General features: G+C 41.2%; 1 protein-coding gene across 2 annotated transcripts in view; it reads right to left on the bottom strand.

Annotated features, from left to right (window-relative positions):
- The window catches only part of LOC113406244 (connector enhancer of kinase suppressor of ras 2-like), a 357,746-nt gene extending 334,104 nt beyond the window's left edge, over positions 1–23,642 (bottom strand). For both annotated transcript variants that reach the window (XM_026649850.2, XM_026649851.2), the window contains exon 1: positions 23,512–23,642. In XM_026649850.2, the coding sequence (XP_026505635.1) occupies positions 23,512–23,575 (64 nt within the window). In that variant the 5' untranslated portion in view covers positions 23,576–23,642. The remainder of the gene's footprint in view (positions 1–23,511) is intronic.
- Between the last annotated feature and the right edge of the window lie 3,409 nt (positions 23,643–27,051).

Genomic DNA, 27,051 nt, shown 5'->3' with positions numbered 1-27,051 from the left:
TGCTTTGCCCAAGAAAATGTTCCTTTTAAGAGCTGTACCAATCCTCAGAAATAAAAGCTGAAACTGAGAAGGCTGCTGTTATAGAAATGTCAAAGTTCACTAAACGCTTACTAGAGAGTGTTCTAAAGGGTTCCATTCCACATTTTGTATTATTCTTTGGCATACACACACACCAGATAGACTCAAAGGATCCATTAGTTATATATGTAAAAAGCAACAGAGAGTCCTGTGGCACCTTTAAGACTAACAGATGTATTGGAGCATAAGCTTTCGGGGGTGAATGCCCACTTCGTCAGATGCATCTGTTAGTCTTAAAGGTGCCACAGGACTCTCTGTTGCTTTTTACAGATCCAGACTAACACGGCTACCCCTCTGATACTTAGTTATATATGGTTATGCTCAAAGGTATTGGTGACTGCTTGCATCACAAACTTCTTTGAGATTGGGTGTGAATGCATCCTTCAATTATCATAAATGTCAGTATAAATTAATTAGAAGCCCCTCAACTACGACAAAAGGGGATTGTGAACCCGCCCAGGAGTTTGGACTGAGTAGACAGAGGGTTTTGCAGCATACGGGGGGGGGAGGGAGCGGGGAGGGGCATGTATATACAACCCAACACAGAGACAAAATCTGGGAGAGACACAGAAACAGGCAGGCGGCCAGAAGGAGCAGCTGAACGCATGGTGTCTGACCCTGAAAAAGGTTTTTGGCTCATGAGTGCGGGCCAAGAAAGAGTGTTCTTGGTGCTGTGAGCAAAAGAACCTGTTTCCTGCTCTATGTATTCAGAGACACAGGAGTTTGTACATTACTTGCACATAAACGGCAAAGAAAATACCAGACTCCATCAATTTCTACTTCCAACTGGAACGTCCCCACGACCCCAAATTTTGACTTCACTCAGGTCAAAAAGGGGCAATATTATATAAACTTCATAAAACTCATGTTTTCAAGCCCTGTGCACTCTGCAGCAAAAAAGATATAAATTCAGTAGCTAGAAGCCCTGTCTCTCCTCCAGATGAGTGTGGTGCATCATATTAAGTTCTGAGGGACACATACTTTTTTATTATAGCTTTACATGATTTCTGAAACATGTTTATGTTTCATCAGTACAAATTTGTCTCCATGAACAAACATTAAATCAGAACCCAATGGATCTACTCCAATTTATATCAAGTGACGATATCTTATATCTAGTGGTACTCCATGACTATCAATTGTTCACAAAGCTCATCTATGGGGGGAAAACACTTATTACTCTTACCGTCTCTTCCTCCCTCTATTGATTTCACCCATCTGTTATGTACTGCCTTAATCGAGATCATAAGGGACTATCTTTTACTACATATCCATGTGACACGTAACACAGTGGGGTCCCAAAGTGTACATCCAGAATACATTAATTATGAATAAGTGTTTTCTCTCATATTAAACCCAGGATAACAACTAAGCAGGTGGCAAGTTTCAATGACTTCTGCTTTGCCAAGAAATGTGCACACCTTTTATTTTTGTTACCCATCCTCCCCCATTTATCACCCTGGCTGCATGTTTGTCTCATCTATCTTTTCTGTCTTGTCTTTTAGACTGCAAGCTCTTTAAGCCAGAGATACTTGTTATAATGTTCATACAGTACTTCACACAATGGAGCCTCAACATATTTTATCTCCGTACACTAAGATTATTTATTAAATATAAATATTAATAAACTCAATAGGAGTTTCAGTGTTAGAATATTAATCAATTCGTTTTACTCAAATTTTCTGTTTTCAGCATGTTGCAGATTTGTGTCTCTACACGTAACAGTACAGCAAGAAGTTGTCAGGGGAGAGCTGGAGATTTTGACAGCTGTGCAGAAAGAAGTATGGGGGTTTTGGTGCTCAAGCCACAATTGCAGCTTTTGGTACTGGAGAAGGAATATGCCTCCAGTTCCCCCTTTCAGTTGGGACTACAGGAGAAAGGGGCTTGAGTTTTATCTGGGAGGAAGAATGAAGCTTGGTCTTCTAATTACCTGTACCAGCAACTTTTGACAGCAATCAACCATCTCACTGTTTTCACAGTGCAGGCACAATAAATAAGTATGTTGATGTTTTGGCTAAACATTAATATTTTATATTCCAATAGTGTTCAAAGAGCCCATCCAGGATTATCAGGGCCATAGTGCTAAGCACTTAACATACACATAACACAGTTTCTGTCTCAAACAGCAGCAAAGTAGTTAATGCTGACATTTTAACTGATCATCAAGTTTCAAATTTAATCTCTCATTAAGGTAAATGTGTCCAGTTCTCAACTTTACTTTTTACTAATTTCAGGCTGTTTGGAGATTCAAGTAGACTAAGCCAACCGAGCATAAACCAATACAATCTTCACAAGCATAAGGGAAAGAATGTTCAGGTGGGATTTTTTGAAAACACTTAGCACTGGCCTAACTCTCCTCTCACTGATGTTAATGGAAAAAATTTAATTGACTTCACTAAATGCATACTTAGGTCAATGCTGAGTGCTTTTTAAAACTCCCATTCCTACATATTTTAGAGGAATATTGGATTTTGCAATAGCATTCTGGATTCTGGGCCAACTTCAGTAGAAAGCATGAGGTCCTGATCAGGGTACTATAAATGAAAAGGGGAAAATGGCACCTGGAAATGTAAAGATAAGAATACATTATAGCTCATTGAAATTTTTCAAACAAATATGTGCCAGATAAAATATGGGGTTCACCAAAACATTAAACTTGTTCCACAGGAAGATGTCAATGTCAACAAAATGTTCTAATTAGTCCATTCAACATTCTGACATTTCCTGTCCATCAAATATGTATATGGCTACCCTCCATTCTGACAGCCAGGTAGCCTCTTCTAGTGATGAGCAGTGTTATCTGGAGTGCCAAGGCTCCAGATGAGTTGTAAGAAGGAAAAGTGCCCTGCCAATGCTCAAGCTTCTCCAGTGCACACTTAAATCAGTTCTGAATAATAAAAGTGCAGCAAATGAAGTGGTGGATGGAACAGCATAATAACTTAAAACAATTCAAAAGGGCTGCACCTGACATGGAGCACTTGGGAAAGAACAGTTTTGCCTCTTCACTAAAAAAATATTTTTCCAGCCTGACAGCTTTTAGAAATGTTGCTAGTTAAGGCACATTGTGCGTTATAATTATCTTTATTTAAAGAAATTCCTAGGTTTAAATGTATCAAACTAAATTTTCCCTTAACTTAGCCTTGCCATAAGGCAGAGCCACTTATGCATGTGGAACTAATGGTCTCTTATGACAAAGAACACTGAAAATACTCTCTATTATTATTACTGGCTTTTGTATTTTCAAATGTATAAAATGTTTTAATGCCTTATTATTTCTTAGTTTATACAAATTTGGTACAGTGGAGTCCAATTAAACTAACATCAACAAGAAATAAATCTGCCAAGGAGAATATAATTTTTGCATACCAAACAAGATATATGCAGAATAATATAATGGAGATTTTTTAATTAGATAGCCATATAAAGAACTTATTAGAAAAGCTTCTTTTCAATAAAAAGGAAGGTAGGCAATTAGAAGCATTTTCAGTGCATCTAAAGATGATAATCTTTTATATACAAAGTTTTAGAGCAGAGAACTCTGAGCATTTTCTTTCAGCAAAATACATAATGAGGAATTCACTTCACCCATCACGAGAATGCTGCCAATTCTGGGATGAAACACATAGTAATCCTACATGAGAAGATATGAGAAACAAATTATGTATAAAAGAAAATATTCAGTAGTAAAAAGTATAGTATTACCCAAATTGGAGTTTGGCTAAAACACCAGGTCTAACACCCTTACTCTTCCAAAAGGAGTTACAGCAGGGATCGGCAACCTATGGCACGCAGCCCGCCAGGGTAAGCCCCCTGGCGTGCTGGGCCAGTTTGTTTACCTGCCGCATCCGCAGGTTCGGCTGATCGCGGCTCCCACTGGCTGCGGTTCGCCGCTCCAGGCCAATGGGGGCTGCGGGAAGCGGCAGCCAGCACATCCCTCGGCCCCCGCTGTTTCCCACAGCTCCCATTGGCCTGGAGCGGCGAACCGCAGCCAGTGGGAGCCACGATCGGCCGAACCTGCGGACACGGAAGGTAAACAAACCAGCCTGGCCTGCCAGGGGGCTTACTCTCGCGGGCCGCAGGCCAAAGGTTGCCGATCCCTGAGTTACAGGGTCTTTAATATCCAAGAGTAATTAGGACCTAAATTGCATGTGAGCAAAAAAATGGTACCTCCAGTGGTATGTATTCCATAGCAATATACATTGGCGAAAGTCACACCTATACCACCATCTCATGCAGCATTTGGATGTTCCTTGGAAATCTACCAAATGACTGAATAGATTATAAAGCAATTTCTGTTTTCCAAAACAGTTTAGTTTTTTAATGTATTCAAATATTTGTTCCTTAGCAATGTCTAAATCTCTCTGTCATATCTACTGGGGGAATTCTGCACCACTGCATGGGCACAGAATTCAGATCCCTCTGCAGCTTTATTTGCTTCCCTGCAGAAAATGACAGGGAAGCAAAGGGAAGCCACAAAAGCAGTCATGTGCCCATGTGGTTTCTGGTGCCCAGAGCAGCGGGCCTGGGGACACCCGTGGATGTAGTTTGGGGGGAGCATTGCTCCCCAAACACAGGCAAGGCATGGGGGGCATGCACCTCTGCCCCCCCATTTCTGCAAGTGCAAAGCTTCCCAGCTGAAGGATGATTTAGCTCCTACTGCTGACTCTGCAGCTGGATGCTGCCTTCTGGGTCCTAGTGTTGGTCATGCTTCCCTTCTGTGTGCTGGGAGCCTTCCTGTTTTCTGTACAAGGGTGAGTGCCCGTGGTAGGGCGGGGCAGGAGAAATGGGGGAAGGGGGAGGGAAGAGGCAGTCGGGAAGGAAGGTGGAGAAGGGCACGGAACAGTGGGGAGAAGAAAGGGGAGGGGAGAGGACAGGAGACAGTGGGGAGGGGAAGTGGTATGGGATTGGGAAGAGGCAGTGGGAAAGGAGGATAGGATGGGGAAGGGGGATGGAGAGAAAGGTAGGGAAGGGGGAGCCCAGCATGCGGCATCTTCTCAGCAGCAGCTGGGACTCCCCCATTAAGCAGGCCCATCAACCCCCCCCCCCCCAAATGAGCCCTCTCCCCATACTTGGATGGCCCCAACAAGCCCCCCTTACCCGAACCTCCACCCCACTGAGCCCAACCACCTGCAACTAGACCCCCACATTAGCCCCTTAAAGAGCGTAAGATGGTAACAATATATTTCAATTGTTTTCCTCTAATGCAGGGGTCAGCAACCTTTCAGAAGTGGTGTGCCGAGTCTTCATTTATTCACTCTAATTTAAGGTTTTGAGTGCCAGTAATACATTTTAACGTTTTTAGAAGCTCTCTTTCTATAAGTCTATAATATATAACTAAACTATTGTTCTATGTAAAGTAAATAAGGTTTTTAAAATGTTTAAGAAGCTTCATTTAAAATTAAATTAAAATGCAGAGCCCCCCAGACCAGTGGCCAGGACCTGGGCAGTATGAGTGCCACTGAAAATCAGCTTGCGTGCCGTCTTTGGCACACGTGCCATAGGTTGCCTACCCCTGCTCTAATGGATCTATCTTTAGTTCTGTGATGAACTGGGGCTGTATGTATACAGTTTAGGAATTCTTATCATGAGTGCTTATAGGTAGGGCCCCATCCCACCAAGTCCCACTCCCTCAGCACACAGTTCCCCCACTGAGCCCTACATACTCAAACTCTCCTTCCCCCCGCTGAGCCCCATCCTCCCACACCCTTCCTTCCCTCCTCCCATCAGGGGGAGTTGAACTAAAATTATTTTCTATGGATGCAGCCCATCCCTTGTTCCCACATGTTTGCACCAGAATATGGATGTTGAGTCCTAAGCATCACCCCATTGTATCTGTCTGGGGTGTACCATCCTGCGACAGGACCTGTCAGTAATGGTGGCTCCACATACCTATAAGTAGGGCTTTACCAAATTCATGGTCCATTTTGGTCAATTTCATGGTCATAGGATTTTAAAAATTGTAAATTTCATGATTTCAGCTATTTAAATCTGAAATTTCATGGTGTTGTAATTGTAGGGGTCCTGACCCAAAAAGGAGTTATGTGAGGGGTTGCAAGGTTATTGTAGAGGGATTGTGGTACTGCCACCCTTATTTCTGCATTGCTGCTGGCGGCGGCGCTGCCTTCAGAGCTGGGCAGCTGGAGAGAGGCAGCTGCTGGCCGGGAGCCCAGCTCTGAAGGCAGAGCCACTGCCAGCAGCAGCACAGAAGTAAGGATGGCATGGTATGGTATTGCCACCCTTACTTCTGCATTGCTGCTGGCGGGGTGCTGTCTTCAGAGCTGGGTGCCCAGCCAACAGCCACCGCTCTCCAGCCACCCAGCTCTGAAAGCAGCACAGAAGTAAGGGTGGCACTACCATGACCCCCCCCCCAAATAACCTTTTGAGACAGGACCCCCAATCTGAGAAACGCTGGTCTCCCCCATTAAATCTGTATAGTATAGGATAAAAGCATACAAAAGACCAGATTTCACAGAGGGAGACCAGATTTCATGGTCCAGGACGCATTTTTCATGCTGTGAATTTGATAGGGCCCTACCTATAAGCACTCATGATAAGAAATCCTAAACTGTACACACATAGCCACAGTTCATCATAGAACTAAAGATGGACCCATTAGAGGAAAACAACTGAAATACTGTATATTGTTACCATCTTACACGCTTTACAGAGGCTAATGTTTTGCAACACACCTTTAAAACCTTATTAAGCTTATTACTCTCTAGCTCCTGACCAGTATGACTTCATTTCAAAAACTGGCACGTGTCCCATTATGAACATTTAAATCTTTAATAACTTATTCTAATCTATATGAACATTTAATTCTGAATGGCATTCAAATGAAATATTTTAAAGTTTAGTGACGTCTATAAAGAGTTAAAAAATAAAATTATTTTTACTAGACAAAGCAACTGGATTAAGCACAGAGAAAAGCACAGAGAAAATTAAAAACAAAAATCACATATGCAACAGTGAAATGGCACTAATAAAAAGGCATGCAACAGTTTTAAGTTGGCCTTACAAGCTCCCTCTGAACTCCAGCTTCCCATCTGCTCCATGACAGTAACTTTAAGGGGACCACATTAGGGCCTCATCCAAGCCCACTGAAGTCAAAGATCCTTAGAGAGCATGATTACATGAAGGAACTATGTATCACCTCTGTACAGCTAAACAACTGTGCTGGCTACTTCATAAGTATTTTAAAGTGCTAACTTTGATAACGTAAATGTACCTATATACTGCAATGATAATATTAGGAGACTGCAATATTGATTTTTTAAAAACCTCACTTATTTGGAAGCCACTTTCATTCCAGAATTCGCAGTATATGGATATTTTTAATTGCTGCTGTGTCTTGAACTTGAGAATTCTACAGCAAACTCTGATACACAGCAATCAGTTCCTTTAGAAGTCCATAGTCTCATTGCAATTCTTCCAATAAGACAAAAATTTTGATTTTGTAACATTTACCAATATGAAATTCTGCCAAGGCAGTACTTTCAATACAAAACAGAGCATATGATTAGAATTTCTAGTTTTAATTAACAGTGGAACACAGCATCCTCCATATGTAAAAGGTAGACTTAGTTATTGACATGTATGAAGTTTACTAATATAATAGGAGTGTAAAAAAAATCAGAGATGTCTCAAGATATAATAACTGCTAGGAACAGCAAATGTTATTTAATTCTGTCTTAGTTATTGAAACGAAGACAATTTAACTGAGCTGAAACTTGTATGTATGTAAAGTTATGAGAATACTAATTTTTCATTTGAAATGTGAGATAAAAATAATCTGCCTTCTCAACACAGTCCACAATAATATTATTTTCAGTTGCAACCAGCTAGTATATTCCAGTATATTAAAAAGCAAATGTTCATACCTTTTTCAGGTTGGGCATTGTTTCACTTTTTTTTTATTAAATATTAATAAAAGACTGGACCAGGATTTTATTGTTATTCTATTTTATTGTTCATCTGTATTTTGAGTAAGAAAGATTCCTTTTAGTTACCTAATCTCTTTCCTCAGTCAGTACATTTAAAACTGTCTCATTTCTAAATGAAATTTTCAGTTATTCTATTATGCACCAAGTGCCTGACCTTGCAAAGTGCGGCGTGCCCTGAACTCACATTGTTAGGAAGACAATCAGAGCTCATGGCACAGCATCTTGCAGAATCAAGCCTATGAACCAGAATTTGTCATAATTCAGATGCACAGGGTTCCAGCTAATGTATGCCATCACAGGAATCACATTCTACCTCAAAAACACTGCCAGCAACCCATGGGTCAGATTGCTGCATTGTTATCATTTTTTCATCCAACTTATCCAGGCTTACTCATTCGGAGGCCATCAGTATCATCTGCTTCCAAACCTGTGACAGAACTTGCAACTCCACAGTTCGCTTTAGTTTACGGTAATCTGATATAGAATAGCTTGGATGCAGAGGACAAAAAATTAATTGAGGCTGAAATAAGTGAAGATAGAAATAATTTTTATTAACCAAGACTGAATGCCAAAATAAAAAAAAACTCACTGATGAGACTACCATATCCTGACTTTCAACATTTTAGCAGTTGAATAGAATCTACCCTCCATTTTCCTTACTAAACCCCCCTACTATCTTATACTGAACATTAGATGCTAAATTGGATATATTTTTACAGAAAAGAAAAATTTTCTTTTGCCCAAAATGTTTCATTGTCATTTAAAATACTCTTGTAATTACTGCAATTGTAAGTGAATTTCCAAATGCTAATGTTTCAAACAAGGTGACGAATTGCACACCTTAACAGCACTGGCATGACTCTTCCAGCAGCCTCATCTAAACCAAAAGAATTATTATGAACTCTGGTGCTAAAAAACAACAATTTAGGGAAAACACTAATTTCAGGATGATGACTGAAAGTTCCATGATTACAGAAGCTTTGTTTTCTTTTGTAGAGTTGTTTACTGTGGTTTCATGATAACTTGCATGCATATGCAGATATTACCCTAATACACAATTTGCTAAATCGTATGCTTAAAGCAATGTTGAGAAATTGAAATGAAAAGTCAGAGAGAAACCAGAATCAAACACCTTTCTCTGTGATTAAAGAGTCTACCTCAAACCTCAGAGACCTTCCCAACAAAAACTTTCTTGAAATAGATACATCTCCACAAAATGTTTAATCTTAGATGAAAAAACATTTAGTCAAAAATGTTCCAACCCACTCTATTAAGTGTTATTTTGCTGCACAGTCCAAGAATAAAAGATTATAATGGAAGAAAGAAATCCTTGAAACAGCAGGCCAAATGTTACTACTCTGAATATGCACAGTATTGAGATTACTGATAGTGAAATAGATACCATTCATACTAGCAGTCAGAAATTGGAAAGGGTCCATTAATACCATTCAACTTCATATCTATTGAAAACTATCATTCAGAGCTGCTCTCTTCGCAAAGTATTAGGAAGAGTGGGCCAGCTTGCACAATCTTCATACTATGCTTCATTGAAACACTTCAAATGCACTTAGCATGAATTCACACCATTTGCAATACAAAAACATATATACCCTACCACCATATTAAATCTAGGTCTTCTTAAATGCAAGTACTATTGGAGAGCCAAAAGGGCTAATTTACTGCATTATATCAAACAGCAACTTTCTTGATTTTTTCTCCCCTCCCCCCACCATCTCCTCCCAAAACATTTATCCAAGTTGAACAACCATTTTTGCTGATGCTATGATTTTTTGAGATGAGTGTACGTGCTGCTGCACATCTGTTAACTAATTTCTTGTAATAATTTAATAACTTAAAAAAGACCTTGGGAACTAACTTCACTTAAGAAACAGAGCAGCAGATGTCCTTTCTAGTGATCATCAGGTGTATTCTCCTCCTTCAGGACCTTTCCTACAAGAGATTAGATTTCAAAGAAGGGTCTTTGGTTTTTGGGCCAGCTGAATGCAGGTTTATCCATTCCATTTGACATTTGTTCTCATGAATTCACATAAAGGAGCTCATGCTTGTCTTCGTATACGTCCCACAACGAATAGATCATTTGAAGCCTGCACTACATGCAGAGGTATAACTAACTTCTACTGGACTGAAACCAAGTACTTTTTACTCTCCCAAGCAAACTTCATTTATGCACAGATACAACTGCACCTGTTATTTTAGAGGGACAGTGAGCACATACGCAATACCTATATTGTCCCAAACTCTCTCTCACTCATGCCAAAGCTACAGAGAACTTTCTGAAGATCAATGATGGTTAGGACAGCACAAATGTACTTACAAAGAGTTCAGGAAATTAAAAGGGAAATTGTTGTTGTCATAGTATTTGTTTTGAAACTACCGATATGTCTAAAAATATTTCTTTATTTAACTGGGACTAATGTACACAAGACTATTATTTTCTGAAGAGACCAGTCCACAATAAATGAAAGTAGCAACAAATCTAGAAGCCAATCAAAGTTGGTAGCACAGCAACTTAAGAAACAAGAATTCACTTATTTACTGTACCCTACTCCTGTCTTTCAACTCCCATCATTGCCACATATACTGCTACACAAAGAAGAAGTTTAATATTTGTTTTTAGATCTATATAGGGCAAGCCATATTGGAGAAAAATATATTTTCAATAGTTTAATAGATAATATTTATCATTTCTTGAATAAACTTGTGCTAAGTTGACTGTATGTATATAGTGCTCCCCCACCATCATTTAAAAAATAGCAAAAACAATTAGAAGTCCTTGTGGCACCTTAGAGACTAACAAATTTATTAGTCTCTAAGGTGCCACAAAGACTCCTCATTGTTTTTGCTGATACAGACTAACATGGCTACCCCTCTAAAAAAATAGCATTAAACAAGGAGAACAAATATTTCACTCCAAATACTTTAATACAACAATATTTTAAGTTTCTACAGCATGAACTAAACAGAGGAATCTCTTCATCCACCAAATAAACCTTACCACTGGATAAAAATGGCAACTGTTTAACAGCAACCAGCAATTTACTACACAACAATTTAAGATAGTAGTGAAAGATACTCTATTCATAGAAACCACAAGGATAATTTAATTATGCAGAATATAATCAGAGCACCATGTTTAACATTTCTACTTTTCTACATTTACGAAAAGTGCCAAGGATGGTCAGGAATTCTGTTTAGCACCTTACTAAAAGATAGCCTATTCGGCAGCATTGCATTTTACCACCATGCAGGGGAATGGATTCAATACAGACTCAGAGGGAAGAATGCCACCTAGTGAATCACCAACACGGTCCTACAACTTTTCCTATCCCGCAGAAATCTCTCATCGAAAAAACTTATCTGGCCTGACCTCAATGACGGGATCACAGCACTAGATGGCATGGGTGCAGATTTTGTTCAGCTTTATTAACTGCATACAGATTATCAGGGTGAAAGGGAGGGGTGAGGAGAGAAGGACCTATTTTAAAATAGCTCATTGACAACTGTAGCAATTGTTGACTTGTTAATCATGTTAGAGTAAAAATAAAATGAATAATAAATATTACTGTCTATCTTAAGTTGTAAGAGTTTTGCATTTTAAAGTCTTACTTTGTGTGAACCTCATTGCATGAGCTGAGACCTTTTGAGACAGCCTAGCTAGTAATCTTAATAGATCTGATCTCCAGTCTAGAGGATCTGTGGCTAGAAATCAGTAAAATACTAGCAAGTGATTTTGTATGGCATCCAAAATCTGAAGATGGCTAATAAGTTTCATATTTATTTCCTAGAGAACCTTATTCAGAAATCTGCTCTGCCTATGTTGCTCTAGCTGTTTTGCAGGCCAGGATGAAAAATATTTTCAGCAACAGACCCTCCAACACATGCACTCCCAGCATCCAAGCAAGAAAACAGTCAGCCAATCAGTGGGGGGGAGAGTGGGGAGGGCCAGCCAATCAAATTGGGGGGGGAAAGCCCAGAGGTACGGTGCTCAGTGGAAGTTGTGCCCAGGATGAGTGCCTGCTCGCCCACCCCTAAAACCGACCCTGAAAGCACCTGGATGTCAGGATATCACTGAAGCCAATGAGAGCTTTGCCAATGACTTCAATAGGTGCAGCTGCTAAATCATTAAAATCATTTATTTACATTAGAACATTGAAACTTTAATTTAAAGTCTGAATAAGTTCTTAGTAGATTTACTATTTTACTTTATGAAGCCAATCTACTTAGCTTAAACAGAGGAATAAGATGAATATGCAGCACATGGCAAGCCATGGTATTAGAATAACCTACTTCAGTAGTATACAGCTTAACTACAGAGTAATCTGGTGCGCTCTTTTATATTAATTAACAGTTTACTTGGAAATTACTGCCATATGGTACGGTAGCAGAGGTTAATTACGTAAAGCCCAATACTGCAAGGATGTTGGACACTTTCTGTGAAGTGCTGAGCTTCCTCAACTCCCATTGAAGTAAACGTGATTTGAGGGTGCTTAGCACCTGCCAGGATCAGGCCCATACTTATTTTCAAAGAGTATGTTCTGTGAAGGCAGACAGAACATGAAGGGCTGGATTCTCTGGCCCATTAAGGACTTAAAAGAGCAGTGGAGAATTCCCTTTATATAGGATAGCATTTCTCAAACTGGGGTTCACAGACCACTGCAGGTCCACGAGGGTACTCCAGGGGGTCCGTGGGCCCCACTGATCAATTCCTCCCCCTCCCTCCCTCCTGAGCCTCTCCACCCTCCCTCCCAGTGCCTCCTGCATGTCGGGGAACAGCTGTTCAGTGGCATGCAGGAGGCACTGGGAGGGAGGGGGAGGAGCGGGGACAGGGAGAGCCGGGGGCAGGGGGTAGAAAGAGGTGGGGAAGAGGAAGGGCATGGGTGGAGTGGGGGCGGGAAGAGGTGCGGCTTTCGGGGAAGGGATGGAGTGGGGGCAGGGCCTGGGGCTGAGTGAGGAGTGTGGGGGTCCGCAAAAAATTTTAAATCAAAATGTGGGTCCTCGGGTTGCTAAAGTTTGAGAACCACTGGTGTAGGGGAACCCGCTGGGGTGGAAGGCTAGGGCTTCCCTCCTTCACCTCTAGCCATCCTGATACCCTGCTGTATGGAGAGGGTGGGATGTGGGTCAAGGCATTCCAGGGTTGAGATGAAGGAGTGTGGTAGACCAGAGCTTCACAACACCTTATCCCCCACTGGCATAAGGCCCACAGTGGGAAGTGGAAGCTCCAGGAAGTGGCTCCATGCTAGGGTGACCAGATGTCCTGATTTTATAGGGACAGTCCTGATATTTGGGGCTTTTTCTTATATAGGCACCTATTATTCCCCCACCTCCTGTCCCGATTTTTCACACTTGCTATCTGGTCATCCTACTCCATGCCCTCAGCAGCCCAGCTGCAGCAGATGTTACAGCAGGCCCCCCTGTTGGTCCTACTTACTTACACCAGCGGAGCAAGTTAGAACAGGCTCCCTGGGGCTGGAATGCCAAGGAGCAGGGAATTGAACCCAGGTTCCTGAGGCTGCCCTTCTCCTCTACAGCTGAGCACAGCTTCGATACAGTGAAGTATCTGGGCCAAAAAATCTTTTCCTTTTTTTTTTTGCAAATTACAACTGAACAAATACCATTCTCAAACTCTCCCTTGAAAAGGGAAAAAAAAAAGTGAATCTGAACTAGAACAGAAGAATGAAGAAAGGAACAGCATACTGTGAAATATCCTGAACGTAGCTTTTTGAATATTTAAAATTAATTCAACAATCTTATGATATCTTTTTAAAACAAAAACCAGGCATTTTGAGACATGTTCTACTGTGTTTTTCTTGTTATCCATCAACTTTTGGCGGTGATAGTTTTCCTTTAAAAAAAAAAAACACACAACTAAGAGGATTCAGTTTGACTAATAAGTACCATACTAGTACAGTTCCTTGATTTGGGCCTAATACATTTTAGTTCTAAAGCTAAGTGAGGTAATAGCTTTTATTAGACAACTTCTGTTGGTGACAGAGACAAGCTTTCGTGCTTTTTCTTCAGGTCTGGGAAATGTACTCTGTGCCACAAATAAATACAAGATGGACTAGACTGCACAGCATAAGCAGTTAACACATATTGTAAGGGACAGAAGTTGGTCCAGTAAAAGATATTACCTCACCCACCTTGTCTCTTAAAAAAAAAAAAAATGCATATATAGTCAAAATTTGAAGAACCAGCTGCAGACATCTCTTCTTGTGATACATTTTACTTTCCTCCTGGCTACATACAATCAGATGCATGTCTGAAAATGAAGAACTCTCTCACAAAAACAGTAGTCTTGCTTGCTTCCTTGGAAATCAGTAACAAAAAACATCCCTGGATTCAATGGGAGCAGAACTGCGCTCAATAAAATGTCCATCACCGAGACATACAGACTAGCATCCACAATGCCAACGGGATGTCACTGAGATTTGGTAATGATCGGTGGTTCTTGGAAGCAGACACAAAGTTTGGAGCACTCAGCATTTGGGAATTTACACAGTGAACATGTACAATTCATTATTAGTGAACTAATATTAGAAAGCATACTGCCAAAATTCCTATAAAATAGACATTTCTAAACTCTAATATGAAAAACTGATATGGTTCACATTACTTCTACATTCTGCAAGATTGCCGCCATCAAATAGTAAACCTGTCAAGAATGCTCCATCTCCATTTGTAAATTGTTTGGCTTAAGTGACATGCTGTACTGTGTAACAAAACCCAAAATAACTATGAAAGATCAGAACCTACCACTGCTATGAACATAGCATATAATCGTTGTGGAAATCACTTGAGAAAACATATTGTGAGGCTATGTTTAAACCAACAGATGTTTTAGAAACAGAACAATATGTTCAAACAAAATAAAGGTGCAACAGGCAATATTAAAAGGCCACTGCAGTTAGCACATTTACTTTCATGTTGAACAAAATTGCTTCATCCATTAAGACTATCTATCTAGAAGATTAACAGCTTACCTAATGTATGTGCTTTATGTTATGTTTAAAATATGGTTTTTATTAATTATTTGCAAAGTGGCTGATTGCCATAGCAAAGACAATGTTACCCAACAGAGGGACTTTTAAGCATTGTCGCATATATTAATTTCAACTCAAGTTTTGGTTTCGGCTCATAAACCATGGCACTTAAAGCATCTCAGCCTCTGACTAATATATCTGAATAGATCACCATAACTGATTTAAGTGACAGCTATCAATGTTATTAAAAATCATAATGTCATAAGGATGAGCAAAAATATTGAAGAGATGCTCACAGAAAGAAAAGACAAGGTAAAATATGTAACTTTCAGTGACGATCCTTCACTGCAGTTTTAAAAATGGAATCCTTTTAAAATGAAATTTGATACACTAAATTAAACTAAAAAAGATTAGCCTTTTCACTATACTGTAGGAAACAACTCATTGTTATTCTGAAATTTGTATTAATAAAATTTTCGGAATGGTATCAAAGTTCTAAGAAAGAAAAACATTCAATGGTTCCTCATAATAAAAAGTCTGAAGTACAGCCCTATTTCATTGTTTTTCAGCAACAGCTTTCCTTGTTATGCTTTAAAGTCTAATGGCATCACTTCAAAAGTGAATGGAGTGTTGTATGCACCCTCTGATCTGGCAGAATTTCAATTTGTTATTCTGAAAGAAACTTTATATTTTAATGATAACACCATGTAAAAGTCTGACCTGTTCCACACAGGACAATTAGCAATGACCATTTTTCACTGTTGTGCAATGCTTGGACTACCTACACAGTCTCACCAATGAATACAAGATTGCAGATCATGTGTATGTTTCATACCTTTTACATAGGCAGCTTTATTTCCAGAAGAAAAAAACAGGGAGATTACAATTATTTCTGTTGAACATGTTTTGCAAGTGGGTTATGAATAATCTATTATAATATGAAAAGCAAGGCTGACAGTAGACTCTAATGTAAACATTTGTTCATATAAAAATGGCATTACATACAAAAGCTCAAAACTTTTTAAGCCAAAGAGCAAAAAGCAAATTTTAACCGAATAAACCATTGGAGGACATTTGGAAGGAGGTAATATTGAAAGGCTTGTCTATGGGCCAAATTGGTTTCTGTGTGTCTGTCTGTCTCCCTCCCCACCCCCTAACATAGAAGAGGCAAGGGTGAAAACTTTGTGACTTCGTCCCCAGGGAAAACCACGGCTGCAGGGGCAGGACGTGGAAATGGTGCCATACTGGTGGGTGAGTGAGAGGGGGAGGGGACACAGATATTACCAGCATTATAGCAGATAGTTTGATTAAATTATAATTTTACTGTGTTTTGATTTACTAATGTGTTGCATGTCAGAGGAACTTTATTCAGGGAAAGCCAAGTCCAAAAATGAGTTTTGCAAGAAGTTGTGAAAGTGGCCATATCTGTGGTCATTCTCAGTGCTTATAAGAATGAATTCCATATTCTATGTTCAGCTGCTGTGAAAGTTCTCTCTCTTTCACTCATGAGCCTCCCCATTATTGCTTGACAGTTTAATTGTTCCAGTAGAAAGTAGCTGTCATTGCAGGTAATGGGCACAGAGGGATAAGTGATCTTTCTCAGACACCTAGGCCAGTTCCACGGAGACATTTGAATATCAGGACAGAGACCTTTAACTGAGCTGACTCCACATTTAGTGGAAAGCTAGTGCAGAGAAAACTTCGGTAGTACCGTATGTTCACAGCGAATGCTGTTGCTAAGCAGACAGTAGCTGCATTTTTGCCAATTAGAGTATTTTCAGAATGTGGGGCTTCATTCCTAGATGTAAGCAGTTGCCATGATCAAGCCTGGAGGTCACAAATGTGTGTTTCAACATAGCCACATCTGCGTTCACTAGGATGGGGCATATTTTTTGCCACTATGGCTATATGGACATCCAAATACAAGGAAGATTCTAAAAGATCCCTAAAGCTAAAGAAATCCTAAAGATGCAGACCGTTCTTAAAAGAGTGTCTCTCTTTCTATCAGTCTTCTCGAAGTTCAAAATTAGCAATTGCTTTTCCTCAGGGTGCCAAGTAGCGAGAAAGCTGGGAGATATGAGATAAAGAGCTGTGTCTCTGTACTGCTGGCACTTCACCCCATGCTGTCTAAACAACCTTCCCAAAGGCCTGTGGATAGATTTTGAATAATGAGATGAAGGATTAAACCTGTGGAACTCTGCAGGGGAGGGCTCTAGATTTGTCAGAAAAGTTGCCCATAACAACACTCTGGTTTGGTCTGAAAGGAAAGACCAGAGCCATTTCAGGGAATTTCCATATAGGCCTGCAATTTCTTGTGCCAGGAGTGCTGGGTGATTCTTAAGCATAAAACATATCACTGAAGTAAAGCAGCCACCCCAGGGGTGGAAGCCATCTGTCAATTAAAGCATTGCTGTCAGGCGGGAAGGGTGATGATACCAGAACAAACCCATGCTCTTATGAAAAGGGCTATGGAATTTCTCTTTATGCAGGATAGACAGGGACTCAGTTTTGATGTCTCATCTGAAATATACACACAGTAATCTACATAGTACTCTACCTACCTTGAAAAAAATATTATTCTGAGGAAATTAACAGTGTTTAATATTAAACACAGTAAAATTAAGAATCTTAATTACTTTCTGCTTTTATTTTGTTAGCACTTCCATGCTACTTGTCCCCCAACATGCACTGCTTTAAAAAAGATATTATGGATGGAAAAAAATATAGCATTAAAAGCCATGAGAGAAACTCAACACATCAGATTTCAGTTTCTGTTTACTACAAGCAAAGCTACATGGTAATGTTAATCTACTGTGTTCTCTTTTGATATTAAGCTAGCTCGTTTAGTAAAATATCACAGGGTACAGTTAACAAAGATCTAAGCTTCATTGGATGGTTTGATTTAGCTTTTCAAAACTGATTAACTTTTTCCCCAGCATGGCATCCTTTTTGGGGGACAGAGGCTGGGAGCATTAGATTAAAATTAACTAGCACTTTTTGAAAACTAATGAGTCACCATATCAACCACAGTAAATCAAGCTATTGTCAGCAAACTACAGCTATTATAAATATTCTTACAAGGGATGTAGTTAATAAAAATATAAGACCCTGTAAAGTGCATCTTGGTATTTGGAGAGTAATCATAAATCTTGTCCTCAGCATTTCCCCAATGCTTCAAAAATCTGAAGTGTATCTGACAGCTCCACTTCTCGAAGAAGTGCATACCATGACTCCCAATAAGAATCAGCCATGGAATATGTCAATGTCTCACAATTCCTCAGTGAAATCCACATATGTCCTCATAGGAAAAGGCAGAGGAGTTGATTGACATCAACTTAGTTCAGTGATCCATGAAGGACCTTTAAGAATAGTCATTAAACACGTGAAAAAGCAAAAAAAAAAAAAAAAAAAAAAAAAAAAAATATTAAAAAATTAAAATATTCCTTTCTTCCAACCTCACCATACAAGATAACATACTGTATGTCGGAGACAGAAAAAAAGCCAATCCTGCTGCTGATCTGACAGCTCCGTGTCAGTTCAGTTATTGTAGATGAGTTAATTTTAAAGTTTGCAAAATATCTATGCTGACACAAGCTGAATGCATTTTGTCCTTTTTTAATTGTGAGTTGAGACTAGCGTATATGGATTCTTCCACTTTTATAGATTCTCACTGGTCATTTGAATGTTGACCAACTAAACACTAAGCCAATTCTATAACCACTATGTCCATTTCTTTACTGGAATCCATAGATCATTTGAAAACTATTGGGCCACATTGTGTATATTGGAATTATTAGAAGTTTAAAATCTTACTTTAAGAGATTTTTATCCAATGAAATATCCATGGACTTCATTCCTATTCCTTGCACACCTAGATCTCCTCCTGAAGTCTAGATATATTACGTACTGCTTCTGAGCTTGTAATGCTTTACTTACATTAGTTTATCTCCATTTTTAATATAGAGCTCAAACCTTTAGTCCTTACTCCAGCAAAATGCCCCTCTTTTGCCTGAAAAAATAATTCCAGGCTGGGCCATTTATTGCAAGTGTTCAATTTATACCAGTAAGATTATCATCACATAAATACCAAAAGCAATCATCTGAAGTGTTGCATTCCTCACACACACCTTCCAGATAATAGTAATCAGTAGGAATTTTTTTTCTTTTTTTAAAAAGATTTTGCGCTTTGAACACTGAAAGCTGATCTAAAGAACAATTTTTTAGACAAACTGTTGTACACTCTTGAGAGATCTACTCTTAGCAGACACATTCTATAATTGAATACCTATGGAAAGCAAGCTGTTATAACCGAGTTCAGTGTTTACAGTTTAACAAAATAACCCAATTTCTAAAAAACATTCAAACAGCACTTGATTTCTAATAACAAAGATTCAGTGCAATGGATGCAAACCAGGACTGATCTCCATTATTATGAAGATCCTTAATGCATTTTCCTCAGCGTTCCACTGAAGTTCTAATGAAATAAGACAGATGTACTAATTACACATTTTATTTCTTTATCTTTTTATAGATACAAATTAGTATCTATTAAGCATATGAATACGCTATTTACTTGAGACTCTTTTGTGTAATACTGTTAGAAATAAATGTTTAAAAAGCATTAGGAAAACAAAAAGTGATTGAAGTGGATATCAAATGCCACCATCAGATAATTTGTAAAAAACTGCAATACTTTAGAACAAAAATGATGGGGGTGAAGTCATTGTGACCACCTTCACTTAACCTTTTCCATTACAGTATTTCCAATTGTTCGCATGTCATTATTCAGCAAGTACAGTACACCACACCACTATTTATGTTGCTAATTTCTAAACCAAAGAGTTATAAAATTATGTAATTTATCTACATTTTTCTGTTCAGAGAGTTCTAGTCAAATGTTGAGGCTTCTTTTATAATGAGATGCAATGAACATGAGCTTTCACCTTGAGTGCCAAGTACAAAAAGAAACAAAGGGAAGGTTAGAAGTGCTGTATGTCTGTTCACTGAGGATTAGGTTACTTGCATAACTTGGCAATATCACCACCCCTTCAATCTCCACACTTCCATGCACTAGAAAACCCCACAATTGTTTCCTACATTCCTTTAGTATTAACGCTCAAGAGGCCATTCTATCCTTTTTTAAGGAAATTATTTCACTGCCACCTCCTTGAGTAATTTGAATTTTCATTTCATTCCTACAAAGATTAAGAACAATTTAACATTACTTTAAAACTTTTAAGTATGTCATCAGTATTACTTGCTCTGCTACTGCAGTTTCATTGCTAAGGCCTTGTCTACACTAAAGGGGAAAGTCAATCTAAGCTACGTAATTTGAGTTACGTGAATAGTGTAAGTCAAATTGATGTAGCTTAGATCTACTTACCACGGGGTCCACACTACGCGATGTCAACGGGAGACGCTCTCCTGTCGACTCCCCTTACTCTTCTCGACGGGAGAGCGATTGGTGGTCGATTTAGCGGGTCTTCACTAGACCCACTAAATTGACCACTGCAGCATCAATCCTCCGGTAAATGTAGACAAGATCAACTAAAGCCAAACTAAATTCTGAGTTTAGATACATTTAAAATCAAGTTTTGCAACATAAAATTCAAGCATAATTTGTGTTAACCATGTTTCTTTTATAAGCTTGCATATATTGTTTTTTTCAGACAGATGATACAGTGATCTCTAGACATAGGTTTCAGGCTACAAGTATTTAAATAGTGATATAATTTTGAATACTAGATCTTATTAGAGTAATCATAAACAAGCTGATATTATTTTAATGACTGATTTTACATAGGTGCAGTATTTTCAGCAAAAATATATAATGGCTACATCTTGCCAACACATCTTTTCTAAAAAAAAATTTTTATGTTATTACATTTCTAGGGCAGGACTGGAAAATATGGTATAGCTAAAAATAGGCTAAAACCCACTCTTCCCAAATCTACTAAGCCAAGAAGGGAGAGACTATAGCTTGTTTAAAAATCAATAGTGGAGAAAGTTTACAAAGAGTATTCTAAGCCATCAATTGAGAAAGCTCCCAAATATTCTGTAATCTTTTACTTTTATTGGACTTTTTTAAATTAATACTTCTCGTGAAATATTTTACAGTTACCAGGTACATACTATCAACACTGACAACTTTCAGCCTGTTTCAATAGCTTTGTAAAATTTGGTTACTCTGTAATTTCTTAGATGATGAATGACCATGTTATCCATGTTTTTTGTTTTTGTTTTTAAGTTCTGTGGATGGAGAGGACTTCTGCAGCAGCAAGAAATATGAGTGTTACTGAACATTATAACTCTATTTATGGCTATAAATGCCAGGGTGGAATAACTGAAAACATATGCTATGTGCCTCAAATTTTAAGGATGATGACACTCTCACATTAGTAGGGCGCAACATGTTATGAAGAACTCCCACAATGTAACAGTTGTTCAAAAGTCATATTCATCCAGTTGTGCTGTCTTTATTAAAGGATACATAATACTAGATGTGAGTTATTCAAATCACAGCTGCAGCCTAGATTAGAAATACTAAAAATTCTAGTTTTTAAATTTGAGTTTTAAAGCTGTATCTGTATATAAAATAATATGAAAACATGTCAAAGCTCAATTCCTATCTGGATAAGATTTGTTTTTAAGGGCTTGAGCTGTGGGGTGAATAAATACAGTTCAATAAAGAGTTCCAGGTCAATGTAAATAATACATCTTAGATCATGATCAGAAAGCTTTAAAACTTTTACTAGCATCTAGGGTTTAGACAGGCGTTGTTTTATACAGTGAAATACATTTTATAACAAGATATTGATTTCCAATGCTTCATTCAAGGGGGGAGGCTTCTTTTGGTGCTCACAGGAGATGAAACCCCTGACTAAAAATGGACTGATTACATCTCTCTCATATGGTAGATCTTGCTTAAAGTTTTAATCCTCTGAAGACAAAATACAATGATTAAAGCATGCATTTAAATCAGTCATCTCTATTAACTAACATCAGACATTATGTTAAACTTTTATTATATGAGTAATTTCATATCCCATCTGTCAAGGATAGCCTGAGCTGAAATATGTAATGTGTTTTTTTTTTTAATTGGACCAGCTAAGCTATTTTAAAAAAAAAAACAGATCCATTTTCATGCTCAAGTACTGGGAGTTAATTTTTAAAACAATCCACCCGGTTTCCTCCTGAACATAGGTACTGAATCTTAAAGCATGTGAATTACAGTGTATGAAATACATCATCGGTGGGGGGGGAGGGGTGTTAAACCACTCTCCTTCCATTCCCATACAACAATAATTGAGCAGGCAAATACTATGCGCGTTACAAAGATAGTGGATTGAGGCGTCAGGCAGTCTTACAACGTATATAGGAGCCTTATAGTGAGGAAAGAAGGGTGCAAATGACATTCAGTCTCAATAAAAACGGGGAAAGCGCCTTAAAAGACTGGAAGGATCTAGCATCCCCACTGATGTAAGTGGATGAAATTTTGCGGGGAGAGAGATAAGGGAACTGTTGCGCTCCCCGGCTGTACAGCCACCATATACCGGCCGCCTATAAGCAAATACTCCACCGGCAGCCAGGGTTAGAGGCGCCCGATCGCTCTGGCGGTACAGGGAGAGGAGAGGGAACCAATCGCCCTCACCCAGCAATGCCAAACACGCCAAGCCGCTCGCCCCACAGCGGAAACCAGCACGCTAGCGACTGAGAACCAGCCATCCGGACCGGCGTGTGAGGACCAGGGGCAGCTCAGACGGGCTGGGCTGGCCGGCAGGAGTTATGAAGGGTAACGCAGCAATGAACCACCGCTCCCCTCCAGAGCGGAGGGGTGGGAAGGGCAGGTCCCGCGGGCCAGGCAAATCCCCTGGCCGCTCCAGGAGTGAAAGAAAGAGGCTGGGCGGGGAAGAAGGCGGCTGGCGGTGGCGGATCAAATACCTGCCTGATGACAGGGGACGACAATGATGAGACGGAGAGAACTTGAGTCTTATGGACCAGGCTCTCTCCCAGCAGCGCCCCATCCGACTCGGCCCCGCTGAGTGGCGGCCGAGTGCGGGGACCCCGGCCGAGCACACCGGGACAGCAGCAGAGTCAGAGGGACCGCTCGGTGCCCCTCCAGCCCCAGAGCTGGCATCTGGCCACGGAGAGCAGCAGCACCTGCCGGCGGAGGGGCCGCGGCAGGGAAGGGCGCTAAGAAATGTCCATCCAGGTTCAGCTAAAGTCTCACGTGTAACAGACTGAGCGGGACACGGATCCTGCCCTCTCGGGCTGCGGACCCGGGGGCAGGTTATTTCTCAGCCATCGCACCACACGCCACCAGTTCGCTTGGGGGTGGGGGGGGAGAAGAGGAGAAAGCATAAGACAAACGTGCGTGACACCCAGATTACACCAGCTCGGACACACAAATGCAGGGAATGCTGCCGAGCCCACAGCAAGGCGGGGACAGAGACCCCGGGGATACCACACAGCCTGGCCACGCTAGTTACCTTTCATCCAGTCCACCACTTGACTCGGAGACCATTTACTCACGGGTTCCATGATGAGAGCCATCGGGGACTTGGCCGCCTCTTTGGCGGGCGGAGAAGCGCGGACCCACTCCCCTTGTCCTCCCGGGCAGCCGAGGAGCTGGAGGTGGTGGCGGTGGGGGGCAGGTGGGAGAAGGGTCGAGGTTGCTTTTTGCTGTAGTAGGTTTTCCAACAGCCCCGTACCCGGCAAGCCTCTCGCAGCCCAGCCTCAGCGCCCGAGTCCGCCAGTGGAGGGGACGCCACCAAAGCCCCGCGCGCCTCTCCCGCTCGCTGGCTCTGCTTCTGCGTCTCTCTCGGGGTTTCAATTCACGTTGCTGGCTCGGCGGGGAGGGGGAGGCGGCGGCGGCTGCTACTGCACGCTCCGTCGCCTCGGGCCTCCCGCCCCCGCTGCTCCCGAGCGATCCCCGGACTGCTCCGAAGGCAGAGGGCGTGAGCGGCTGGGCGGCTAACCAGGCGGCCAAGGGGCTGGGGCTCAGCCACTGTCTCCCCCGCCTTCACGGCAGCTCCCCGAGCTCCACGCTTGTCTCTTTCTCCCGCACGGCCGGTGTAGCCTGGCGGAAATGACGAGCTGCAAATAGCTGAAGGAAAAGGCGAAGCCGCCCGGCTCCGCGCTGGGGAGATGCTGCTTCGCGAGGCGGCAGCAGCAGCAGCAGTAGCCGCCGGGGGAAGGCGAAATCTCACGCGCGTGGGGCGAGCTGCACCCGCGCAGCCCCAGCCCCAGTCCCCGGCGCAGCGCGCGCGCACTCCCCGCCCGGGCCGGCGCTGGGGGCGAGGGGGCGGCAGAGGTGGGAGCCGGAGCCCTCCCGAGCGAAAGGCGCGGGAGGCGGCCGCGCAGGGCACCTGTTTCCACTAGTCCAACTTCTGAGCGCGAGGCGCCGGCTTTGCTCGAGCGTCTCGTTAGTTGAAAGGTAAACCCCCGTCTTTCGGGGGGGAGGGGGAAGTAGCAGGAGCTGCTGGTGGTGCTGATGCATCAGGAGGAGGTGGAGGAGGAAATCAAGCCGGGAGGCATCGTGTTCCTTTTGAAAGCGTTTCTGAGTGGGCTCCGGGAGGTAATTACTGAGAAAAGCCCTGCTGGAAAATGGCTGTGATTTTTAATCTATTCAAATACCTAAAATCCACATGATTGGACTAGCAGAATGAATGGAACGTCAAGTGGATGGTGGTTTTGCTCCTTCATGCATATTCAACACGTAATTCACCTGCTACGCCTATACAAGGATGGATGATTTAACTTCAGATAGTTCTGGTTTATTAAGACTCAGCCCAGTTCTGCAGACCTTACTCCAGCTGAGTAATGCTCATTTCCGCCACTATTCCACTTGTTTTAATGAGATTACTGGTGGAGTAAGGGACTATTCGATGTGAGTAAAATTGGCAGAATCAGGGTCAGATTAAGGCAATCCCCAGACTCACCACCACATGGGCTCCCTTTAGTCCGATCCCTGCCATAGCCTTGATCTCCACACCATCGCACCACGTGGGATGCTGGCAGCCAGGGGTATCCACAAATGCAATCTTCTGGATGGTAGGGGTCTGCCACCATTTCCTTTTGGGTAGTCTGGGCCACACCTGGTCTCCTCCCTACTCCTTGTCTCCAGGTGATCTTGGGTCCATCCAGGAGAAGAAAGGACTCATCCTCCTCCCACCCGAGTGCAGGATTCCCTATATACCCAGCACCATCCAAACAAAACCAGGATGGGATGGCAGCAGAAAGAGACCTCTACCGCGGTGGCAGGGTGGTGTAGGTGTGCTCCTCTTAATCAACCCATAGGCAGGAACCCCAGCTCCAAGGAGATAGTAACTCTCCCAACCATTCCTATGCCAAGGGGTGAGGTGAGGACCAGCGTTCCCTCTTGGCTATGTGCAGAACAAATGGCTACCCACATTGAAATGTAACATCTCTGAGTGAAGACTCTCCTACTCTTACTCTATCCCTCCCTCATTCCATCTACACATTCATTTTCTCTCCCTCCTCATTCATTCCATATCCCATATTTATTATTGCCTACTTTCCACCACTTAGTCTTCCCCTCTCACTCTGGAGAGTAAGGGAGAGACCAAAAGAGTGAGAGAGTGAGCTGTGGAGAGAATGCCAACCTGGCAAGGAGCAGTGGCAGCCAGGCCCCCTACCCTTGTGAGTGGTATGGGTGACAGCAGAGGGATCTCCCACACAGAGAGATAGGCATGACATCTTGGGTCCTCTCCCATAGAGAATGGCAGAGATTACAGAAGAGGTCCCCCCTCAGGAGAGTTGGGAGCAGCAGAAGTGGTCCCCTCCCTCCAGCAAGCCAGGGGGTAACCTAGTCCTGCTAATAACAGCACTGATTACATTATACTCAGGTCACTTTCAAGGTTTTCTTTGCAATTAACAGAGCTAGAAACTCTTTTTTAAGGAGGGATAAGATTCTGACATCATTACTTGACTGCAGAAGCATTACTCTAGACTTGTCTATAGCGCATAGGCCTTAATCCATCCTATCCCATTGGCAACTCAGTTTTTTTCTAAGAATGATTTCTTTATTAAATGCCACTAAAACCTATAGTTTTCTGGAACTCAGGATTCCATTTGCAAAGTTTAATTTTAGTCATTTTCCCCTCTGAAAGGGGCAAAGAATGCAAATCCTTACAAAATTAAAGGAAACCGTGGGCTATTGCTATTGTTAAGAATGGTTTCTATTAGCAACCTTTATTCTGGAAGACTTAGAAATGGATATCCAACTTCAGTCCAGACAGAAACATGGCTTGTAATTCATACCACTAATGTATAATTTACAACATTGTGGCTGAGGAGAGGGGCAATCATTTGCATGCTTGGTTAAGAAGAGTTCAAAAACTAATACAAGTTCAAATATTTCACATTTTTTTCTGTGGCTTTTCTGCCCATTTTGTCAATACCCACATGTAAGTGTCCTATAATATATACTTACAGAATAAACTACAGTTACACTGGGGAAAAGGTTTGCAACACTGGAGAAGACAATAGGTTCATCTCTGACCCTTTACCTCTAGCAGCAGTCAGTATCTGTTGCTCGAAAATGCTCTGACCTAATTATGAAATGGTAAATGAAAAATCCTTGCTTACTAACCTCTTAAGTAAACAGTGTATGCTCTGAAGCAAAAGACTTGATTACATTTGTTATTTTATCTGGCACAGCTATCATACGACTATTCAGCTAAATCCTGCTGTCTCTCGCAAACAAGTACTTTTAGTAAAGTCAATAGAACTAGGTGCATGGATTAAAGGAGAAGGATTTGGCCCATTATGAGTGATAAAATTATCCAGCCATAGTATTTAACCTGATGACCTACTGCAGCAGCAAATTCCACAGCCTGAGAATGTGGTACAAAGAAGGTATTTTTTTCAAAAATTGTTCTAAATTCATTGCTTGGTTGATTTTTTTCTTGTTCTCTTGCTAGCGTAAGGAGTCAAAAAGTGAGACTGATGACTTTTACAGTGACTTTCCCAATCTTAAATATCTCAATCAAATTATTTTTGATGCT

Source organism: Terrapene carolina, unplaced genomic scaffold, assembly GCF_002925995.2.
Source record: "Terrapene carolina triunguis isolate 2854851 unplaced genomic scaffold, T_m_triunguis-2.0 Scaffold23, whole genome shotgun sequence".
Classification (NCBI taxonomy): domain Eukaryota; kingdom Metazoa; phylum Chordata; order Testudines; family Emydidae; genus Terrapene; species Terrapene triunguis.
The sequence above is the reverse complement of the archived record's forward strand: the minus strand, read 5'-3'. Positions and strand labels throughout refer to the sequence as shown.